The sequence below is a fragment of the Phacochoerus africanus genome, chromosome 1 (genome assembly GCF_016906955.1).
Source record: "Phacochoerus africanus isolate WHEZ1 chromosome 1, ROS_Pafr_v1, whole genome shotgun sequence".
Taxonomy (NCBI): domain Eukaryota; kingdom Metazoa; phylum Chordata; class Mammalia; order Artiodactyla; family Suidae; genus Phacochoerus; species Phacochoerus africanus.
In genome coordinates, this window is record NC_062544.1 from 232,567,072 (window position 1) to 232,577,562 (window position 10,491).

At 43.2% G+C, this 10,491-nt stretch overlaps 1 protein-coding gene across 1 annotated transcript in view; it reads right to left on the reverse strand.

Moving 5' to 3' along the window:
• Window positions 1–10,155, reverse strand: part of LOC125111151 (glycine-rich protein 1-like) — a 120,014-nt gene extending 109,859 nt beyond the window's left edge. The window contains exons 1-3 of the mRNA XM_047752989.1: window positions 10,104–10,155; window positions 5,711–6,252; window positions 2,939–3,010 (exon numbers count right to left, since the gene is read on the reverse strand). Of these exons, the coding sequence (XP_047608945.1) occupies window positions 2,996–3,010; window positions 5,711–6,252; window positions 10,104–10,155 (609 nt within the window). The 3' untranslated portion in view covers window positions 2,939–2,995. The remainder of the gene's footprint in view (window positions 1–2,938; window positions 3,011–5,710; window positions 6,253–10,103) is intronic.
• Window positions 10,156–10,491: the final 336 nt, after the last annotated feature.

Consider the following 10,491-nt stretch of genomic DNA (forward strand, 5'->3'; position numbering starts at 1 on the left):
TCTATAATAAGGCTATTTTCAAAAAGTTTTAATAAGGTTGAGCTGTGAAGTCTTTATTACTTCTATTAAAGATTTCTAATATGAAAGTAATTGATATTCATGGTAAGATCCCATTAAAAATACAGCCCCTGCTTTACCCATGCTCTTTATGAAATATATGAAAACATAAATGTGAAATATGTTGGATGATGATTAATAATTAGAAATTATGTTTTTAATTTCACTGAAAAATATGGCTTTATAAATACTTTAGCTGCTAAGTTAGATTTTCATGTGTTGCACCATATTATTTTAAGGCTGTTGTTCCTTCCTTTTAAACTATATACAAAAAATCTTATCAATTACATAGTTACAGCACAAGCAAACCATAATTATATGTTCATCCTAGCTTTCACTCAAAGCTATGTTCTAAATTCAATGTCTAAACAAATCTCCATTTCATGGATTAAATATAAAGATCAGGTCTATAAGGTCGAAGGTGACATATACTTTTCAAGATGTATAGCAGAGCCAGATATTTATTAAAAGCAGAGCTATCTCACCAACTTTTTTCTTTTTTAATGGCTGCACCCACAGCATATGAGAGTTCCCTGGCCAGGGGCTGAATCTGAACCACAGCTGTGGCAACACTGGAACCTTTAATCCACTGTGCCAGGCTGGGGATTGAACCCACACCTCCGTAGCAACCCAAGCCACTGCAGTCAGATTCTTAACTCACTGTGCCACAGTGGGAACTCCACAGGCTCTTAAACTTGGAACTTTTATTTTAAATTTGGAAAAGAAAATCAAGATGGATTTAAAAATAAGAAAGGTGTCAAAATTGCAATTTTTTGTTAGTATTTAAGTCTCCAGTAAAAGATTCTTCCTAAAACGGCCACAGCACCTCCAAAGATATACATGAAGAAATATAGATGAAACCCTTTTTCAATAGCTGGTATTAAATGTGAAATGCTAATTAAGACTTCAATTTCAGAACTTAATAGAGAAAGGCAGAATAATAAAAGGGGAAGTTTTGAGAACTCTTGGCAATGTAGAAGCAAAACCTTTATCTCTAAAATCTTATTTTGATAATTAAGCCTCAAATCTAGGAGTTCCCTGGTGGCTCAATGGGTTAAGGATCCAGTGTTGTCACTGCTGTGGCTCTGGTCACCTCTGTGGCTCAGGTTCGATCCCTTACCTGGGAACTTCCACATGCCACAGGCGTGCAGCTGAAAAAAAAACCCTCAGATCTAATTATTTGCATTTTAGACACAAATAATTCATTGTGGGGATGACTTTTTAAAATCACTACTTCAAGTTTTACACTATAAAAACTACTCTGACTTCAAATACCAAGACTTTTCTCAAAATAGTGTTTTAATGAAGCAATTATGTGATATCTCAAAGAAATACAAGAGCTCTTCAGATCACTTTTATTCTGGAAATAAATGATCCCTATTTTAAATTTGAATTGGTCAAATATATTTCCATGGGGAAAGAACTAACATTAAAAGTTTGCTCCAGTGAGCAAAATAATGTGCCTCACATGTATAAATGTGGTGTTCTTTAGTAATCAGGAATGCATCTTGAATACTCTTGCCATATGTTCAAAAATGAAAAACTTCTCTTGAAAACAAGCTTTAAAAAAAAAAATCAGACACTGAAATCCTCATATTTGGTGTGCACTGATTTCATCTTACAGACCCATCTCATTCTCATCACTCTAATTGGCCTATTTTGCATGTGACGTATTAAGAGGTTCTCCTATCTGAAATAACACGGTATTTTACATCCCATTAAAATGTTAGAGAGCTTTTACTATATATCTTCTAATGTTATCAGCAATGTGAAAGTGTATTTTGCTATCATACAGAAACTACCAAAAAGGCCTTGTTTTCCAACTCAATTCCTCTCAATAAGAACACAATCTTTTAGTAATGTACACAATATCCTGGAAAGCCAGGAAACAAACCAAACAAGGTCCCTTTTCTATATCTGTTATGGAAAATTCAAGTCCATTTTCATTCACAAAATACAGTCTCTATCTTCACTATGGTAATATTACAAAACACCAAAGCTGATTTACACAATTTAGTACAACCAGTTTCCTTATCAGAGTACCTGAGGGAGATGTTTCTTACAATTGAGGGCAAAATTATATGCTGGCTTTCTGCAGATTGGGCTCACCATGCTGTTAAACCCTCAGTTTTCAACCTGACAGTTACTTCTCACAAACAAACTTTTCAGGCACTTACTGTTCCATATTTTACTTCACCAATTTTTCTATTTGGGGGGCATATATCTAAAAAAGGCACTAGCAGATTTCAAAGTCGCTATTTATTATATATACAGATTGTTAAAATGTACTCAATTTCTCCAAAGACATAAATTTTGATGAAAATTATAATCAATTAGGACACAGTTATTTGCCTTTTGAGTCATGCTGGTACACTAAATGCTAGATATACTACACTGCCCAGTCCACCCTTCCCCACTACAAGTAACTGTCACAAACACCACTAGTTACCCAAGAAAAGAGCAACCAGGAAAGAGAAAGCAAATGTCAGCCACTGCAATTTAGAGATCTTCTGTGCAATGTTTCCTTGGGTTTTTAATAGTTCTCTCCACTCATAACCTGCAATCTTTCTACAATATTACTTAGCATTAATTTTCCTAAGTCTTCAACTCTCTGTAAAATTTCACTATCAATTAAAATAATAAGTTTTCATATGACACTTGCAGAAAAATACAAAATGTATATCTAAACTATCTTAATAATAATTGCAGGTGAATTCTAAATACTAAAAATTATAAATTGACTTCTGCTATGGGAAACTCAGTGAGACAAGCTTTCTGGGGTGCTGCAACCCCAATAAGGCATCTTATGTGAACAGTAAGGACCCTTATGTCATTACTAATAACCATCAAGCTTCCTTGTATGAAGAGTTTGCATACTTACCCAAGAAGGCAAATGGAAAGTACACAGAGAGGAAGATGAACTGCGGCAAAGCCTTTGTCATATGATAGTGACCTATAAAGTATCAAATAAAGGTACATCATCAGTAAGGTAGAGCTTTACAATTGAGTCCCAACTCTGCAACATCTATATGAAGGAAGGATCCTGAAACCCAGGAGTCCATCTCCCCACCAAACCCTCCCTCTCTCTACCCTCAACCCTAGAAACGAACTGTGGGGCAACGAAGGCAAAGAAGCCCCTGGTATTCAAAGGGTAGAGGCTGAGGGTAGCCCAGGTGGCATTCTAGGGTGTCTCCAGCACCCGTGCTCCCTATTCCCGGTACATATGAGGCAGAAAGTTGATCCATTCTACAAACCCAAAACCCACACCGCGATTATTCATCAACTTGCACAAGTGACCACCGTCCCCAGGACAACTGCACCAGTAACCAAATCATGGCAATTGATAGGCACGTCCGAGACTCCCCGGTGCCCAGGACCCGGCTAGAGGTAGCAGGGCGAGGGCAGAGGGTCCAGGTAGCGCTGCCCTCAGCCCTGCAGACCTGGGCGGCCACAGCCGTCGCCCAAACGCTCGGCCCCGGTCATAATCCCGAGATTGGAGATCGGAACCAAACGGGGAAACACATTCGCCAGAGCCCCTGGCGTCAAGTGCAGGGCCACCAGGTCTTCGAGGTCGAGGTGGGGGGAGCTAGGAAACGGAGAGGGAGAAAGGGAGGGAGGGATCCCACCCTGGCTTTGTTGCTGGTCACCATCAAGTTTGCATCTTAGTACAAAATGTCGATCTTAAAGGCTGACAAGACAGAGGCAGAGGGAGAAAGAGAAAGGGAATAGAGTCCATCTTGCTTTGGGGAAGAAGGGGGAGAAAAAAAATGAAGTGCAAATCCCACACTCTGGGCGTAAAAGTCTGCTAAACACCTTTCCATAACGGAGGAGCAACGAGTAGGGTGTCCCCGTCCCCGTGCCCGCTCGAACTGGCGGTAGTCTGGGCAGAAAACGCCTCCATCTCCTCCTCTTCCTCCTCCTTCCCCTCCTCCTCCCCGTCCTCCTCCTCCTCCCGCGGGCCCCGGCGAAGATCCCGCCGCCACCGCCGCTGCCTCCGCTGCCCCCCGGGGAGGCACCGCCGCCCGGCCCGGCGCTGCCATTCCGGGGTTGGACCGCGCGGCGCGCGTGGGGCCGGGAGCGGGGTGGCCACGCGGGGACGTCCGTGCCGGAGAGCCCCCTGCGCCCCCTCACCGCGGGCTGGCTACAAAAGTCGCGCGAGCAGAGGTGACGGCGGCGCGCAGGAGAGGGGGCGCGCGTGGGGCCCCACGCCGCGAGTGGGCAACCCCAGGGGATGGCGAAGAACGCCCCTCCCCGCGCGGGGAAAGTACCCCAGTCCCCGGCAGCCCGGCGTCCGCGGCGGGGAGACAAGAACTGGACGTGTCATTAGCAGGACAGGCAATGGTTTCAAAGCCCCAGGCCAATGACCATTAGCAGAGGCTGAGCTCGCTCCGTCCCCATCCCCCACCACCTCCACCCACCTTCCCCTTCGCAACCCCCCCCCCTTCCACCCCACCTCGCGAAACTTTTCAACGAGATCCACCTGGACTAATTTGTCCTCAGTTAAAATATTGACTAGACCCTACACACCAGGAGGGAAGGGGAATGCACGCTTTATTTTCCTTTCTACAGAAAGGAAAGCAAAAAATAGCTTCTCTCTCCGTCTCTCCCTCTCCCCCCCCCCCCGCCCCTGTCGTACATGTTGTGTCTTAGCTTTTTGCATCGTTTCGTTTTACCTTCCTCATTTAGCTGAAATGATCGCGGATATTTCACATATAAACGTGTTCCAGATTCTTGGATTCAGGCTCCTTGTAAATTACAGGACTCGGGTTTGGTCTCAGTTACGTTAAGTTTCATACAATACCAAAAAATTGAAAAAAATAATAATAAATTTCTGAGGGTGAGCGAGCGAGACGAGGTGGAGGAGGAAAAGAAACCTCGAGTCTGATTTCTGTAATTTACTAGCGACCCGGATCGCAGCAAATAACAGTGTAACACGAGTGTGGCTTAAGAGGGCTGGGGAGCTCTTTCTAGAGGCATCGACCCCATCCCCGGATAAAGGATCTGCAAGTTTTCTGTCATCGCGACCATGCAATGCCATAACTTACCTTCAGAATTAAGACTTTAAACAGCCAAGGCCTTCCTCCTCCCCTCCACCACCACCACCCCCAGCTTCGCCCTCTCCACCTTAAACTTATTGACACAACATAATCCCACATTCAAGCAAAATCCTGACACAGCCTCCCTCCTCCTCTTCCCCCTCCTCTCTTCCCTCCCGTTCTCTCGTTCTCTCTCCCCCGTTCTCTCTGGTTCTCTCTCTCTCTCTCTCTCTCTCTCTCTCTCTCTCCCTCTCGTCCCCCCCCCCCCCCCCCGCGCCGGCTTTCCCTCCCTCTTCTCTCTCCCCTTCTCCCTCGCCCTCTTCCCCCTCTCTCCCTATTCTTCCTCCTAGCCACTCTGGCACTAAAACAGCACTTTCTCTACTCGCCGCGCATTTGGTTAAGGGTGGGGGGGTGAGAGGGCACCGATCTCCGGGGCCGGAACACCCAAATCCCAACTCTCCAGATGAACGAGCAACTGGGCTGCTGTTCCCGGTCACCGACGCACACGAAACGTTCAATAAATACACTGAGGGTTGGCTCCTCGTACCTTCCTCCCCTGCCCCGACTCCCCAGGCCCCACCTCCCCGGCAGCCGAGCCCAGGCTGGGCTCCACGTACTTTCGCCGAGATGAAGTTTGGGGCTCCCCGGGCGGCCACGAGCCGCCCGCCGGCATGAGGGCTCTGTTGTTGTTTTCCTCGGGCTGCTCCTGCCTGCGCCCCGGCTCCCGTGCCCCTCTCGGGCGGCGCTGCCTGTGTGCCGAGAGGTGCTGGTTGCAAACGCAGCCTGGCACCGGCTGGCCTACTACTCCCCAGCCCGGCCCCCAGCCTCCCGCCCGCAGGGCACTGCCTCTGCGCCCCCCGCCCCCCGCCGGCGCGGCCGCCGCGACCCTCGCCCCCGACCTCTCCCGACCCAAAGTTTTGGCGGAGGGGGAAAGTGCCCGGGGAGCGGGCCGGCTGGCGGCGGCTCCGGACGCGCGGGGTTCCCTCCGTCTTCCTCAAGTCCAGCCTACCGGCTGCCGCCGCCGCCGCCGCCGCCGCCGCTGCTCCTGCCGCGGAGTCCTTGGGGCTGCAGCCCGGCGGCTCGCAAGTGAGTAGGAAAACAGAAAGTGAGGGGAGAGCGCCCGGGAAGGGCTGGGAATGGGGGGCTCTTACCTCGCGGGCTCGCGGGGCGTGAGGGCGTGTGTGTGGCTCGCCCTCAGCGGCCAGTCAGGGGTTCTGTATGGGAAAGTGGAGAGGAGCTCGCTGAGCCGCTCTGCCTCCGCTTCACTGTACACTGCTCCACATACAGTACATGCAACCCGGAGAGACTGAAAACACTCATTTTATATAAGGCAGCCTGCCATTGGCCCGTGCCGTGACGGACAGGCCGCGCGGCCAAACAGAAGGCCCGTTACACCCAAACACACGCACACATACACACATTTTACAGAGACACACAAAGATCATCACATTTTCTATTTTCTAATGTTCGGGACCTGTAGACAGTAGGAGAGGACAGGTAGAGAGGCCCAGCAGAGTGGGTTGAGGGGCAAAAACCCTGTCTGCACCAAGTTGCAAGGCTTGAAACTGGTGTCCTTTTGACTTGGGAGGGTTATAGTAATAAACTACAACTCCACTGGATATGGAAGTGAGGGTTGTTTTTTTTTTTTTTTTAATCGTTGCCTTGTGGTGCCCCATGGAAGAGGCGTGCATTGTGTTATGATTTTACAGCCTGACTTGGCTAACAAGTGGCCAGGAAAGGCTTTTAATCAGCTTGGATTCTTTTATCAATGGGTTAGCTATCACACAGGCCAAAATAGTGCAAGATAAGTTTATTAGGACTGTAATACATTTAGGTTGTTGATGCTTCATTCGTAGGTAAATTGAGAAAAATCAACGCAACGGTACCCAGAAACAAAGATAAACATTTTGCTGAAATAGCGACTCTACTTGTAGCTGGTCAGAGGACTGCAAATCACCTGTGTGGGCATACAAACAGTACCGAAAAGTAGACTAAGTCGTGGAAGATTGGTTGTTGACCCTTTTCCTTCAAAATAGGCCTTTTGAATCAATATATGCAAGATCTATATTTTTTATATTTTATATATGATACTTTACATTCTTCAAGTCATATGTGAACATCTCATGTTGGATGACTTTGGGAGATGGTGACCCCAAGGACACTTATTTCTAATTTTTTTTTTCTATGATGCATCTTTAACAGTTTATATTTGACAGTCCTACATAAACAAGTCAACAGGTTGCTGAGGAAAAGCCTTAGCTGGAAACTAAGAGAAATAAATTCTAGATCCAACTCTCAAACTTGCTAAACAATCTTGAGCAACTAATTAACTCTTTAACTCTCAGATTTGGTTTGGGGTTTTGTTTTCATTTTTTCTTATAAGGTTAAAATAAGAAGCTTCCCCCAGTTTCCCTTCATTAAATGTTTATTCAGCATCTACTGTGTACCAGGCATTATCATAGGTCCTAGATGTTTTCTTATGGTTCTTTCTGATTTAAGAGTCTGTGAATTATTCTTCAACACAAACATTTTGATGATTAAATAAACATTAGGATTTTATGGACTAGATGTGTAGCTTTAAAACTTAAAGGAACACTGGATAAGAGAACTTATTTCAAATCCCTCTTTATTTCCTTGATGTTATCTTGAGATTTTTCTCTCACATCCATAAAGTTAGCAAATGAGTGTGTATGTGCTTGTGTGTGAAAAACTGGGAACCAGGAACAGATATGGAGAAAATTTAAGTTTATGAAGTATAGAAAACAAATGGTGTTATTTAGAAATGTGATGTTTATTTTTTAGAAGGAAATAATTTTTAACAGAGATAAGTATATAAAATCACATTTTAAACCTATAATATTAAAGGTTATATTAATGATGCTCTGCATTTAGTTGCCAGAAGGAACAAATGTTCTTTATCCACTCTACACACTGGCTTGAGGTTAGTGCTAAGTATTTTCTCTATTTTATCCATAAGAGAAATGGGATTGCTTAAGGTTACTCAGAATACCATTGAAGAAGGAACTTAAACCCAGGACTCTTAATACCCAATATAGGTTTTGAATAACTCAACAGCCCTTTCTTCCAAATTACAAACTTCAGGGGCAAAAGGCAGATGGAGGAAAAGTCAGAAAAAACTTTCTCAGGGATTTCACTGTCCTCTTTTTTGAAGAGGAAAAAAAAAATCAGCACAAGTTGCTATATTTAATTGCTGAGTGAAATGTGAATTATTTGCTAGAATATTCACGTTATGAAAAATATGAAAGACAGGCCCGCTCCCCACCCCTACTCCTAGACCCAACTATAGGAAAACATTCTCTACTTCTTTATGGCCACAAAATTTTTTTTTGATTGAAATACACTTAGCAGAATTATTTAAAACTGCATTTTCAAACTTCTAAATCACATATTGCTATCAGTAAAATGCTTGAGTGTATATCCTCAATATGTATATCTATGTACATGTTTTAAAAATGCACCACTGCATAGATATATTAGTTATTATTACAAAGCATACACTCACAAAAACTAAATGAAAAAGAATCAGATAAAAATAAAAATTAAATGTGATATGATATTTTCTTCCCACAATCCTATGTTATAGTCTTAGCACATATCCCAGGGTTTTTGCAGTCAAGTTTGGAGAACTCTGACAGTACATGGTGCTAACTGACCAGGATTGATGCAAGGAAGCAAAAAGAAGTGCATGGAAATGACTAGTTGCAAGTCATTACTGCTATTGGAAAACTGGTGGGTCCACAGAGCCTTTAGATTTGGATAATGGCACATTTTTTAACACATATTGTATATTGGTGGTTTATTGGGCATTATGTAGCAGTATAAGCCACCATTCAGTATTCTTTTGCAAATTATTTATTGAGAAGGATTGATGTGCTAGACACTGCGCATACCAGAATTCTGGAAGAGGAAAATTGCCTGCTCTTCTGTAAATTTTAAAAGTGGTGGAATAGAATTCCAGCTCTTCTATGATAGATAGATCCTTGCCACAAAGTAAGGAGAAGAGGCTTAGAACTAAATGTAATATAGTACTTTACCATCTAGGAAATACTTTTTAGAATTTTAAATATCTTTTTTTTTAATGGCCACACCTGAGGCATATGGACATTCCCAGGCCAGGGATTGAATCCAAGCCGAAGCTGTGGCAACCCCAGATCCTTTAACCTACTGTGTTGGACCTGGGGTGGAACTTGTGCCTCTGGAGTGACCTGAGCCACTGTAGTCAAATTCTTAACCCACTGCTCCACAGCAGGAACTCTGAATTTTAATTATCTTACTTAAAAATAAATATCAAGAAATTTCAAATGCTGGGAGTTCCCCAAAATTTAAAATATGAAAAATCATAGCTTTCAAAGACTTTTTATTCAGTTTTTATAACATAGGGTTAGGAAAATAAAAACAACTGTTGGTTTCCTGAAGGAAATGGCTTTAAAAGGGGTCTATAAGAAAGAGTTTTCCTTTCTTATTTTCACATTTGATGATCAATCACAAGTTACAGTCATGGTTAGCATATTCTTCCTTCTCATGGCCTTGATTGTCTACTTTCTTCATTTTACATGAGTCCTTTGTTGTAAGCCACATGAAATAATTTGGGGAGAGTAAATTTTAATATGTATGTAGACATGTTTGTACAAGTGTTTATGTGTACATGTGTGTATATCTATAAACAATATTTTATTTCCTTATTTTACATTACTTCTTTATACACTCCTATTTCAAATACTGATTTCACCGCTTCTAGCTGTGTAACCTTGGAAAAATTCCTTGATCCCTCTAAGACTCTGTTTCCTTGTTTGTAAAAAAAGGGTAATAAGAGTAACCATAAAAAAAAGTAATCCATATAAAATGCTTAAACCTGGAACATACTAAACATTCAATAAGTATTTTTAGTTATCTTTCACACATACAAGCCAATTACACCTGTTTTACAGAAAGCTTTCTAAGACTTAACCCTCCTATCAAATGGAGTTTATGGAACCTGTTGCAACTTACTTGCCCAGGGCTTGCAGATTCCCTTTAGCTTGCATTCTACCAACTCCAGCATCTCTTCACATAAAAGGGATATCAGCCTGATCCCAGGAAAAAGCAAGCATCCTATTGGATGGCCATTATTAAGGACCTAAAAAGGCAAACTTGTAATAAATCACTCTTGAAACAAGCCTGGTTGTGTGCACGGAAACTCTAGATAGTTGCAGAAGTGAAGATCTGCCTTACATAACAATTTTTGACTTGTACTTGACCTTGCTGAGCTTCACTTTTTTCTCTCTATATGAGAGAAAAATAGAAAAAATCATGCCTCTTTCCCCAAGGCCAATGCAAAGGGACTAAAAGTTAGAACTTGGACAGTTGGACCACTTCTCAGCACCAATGCAAAATTTCA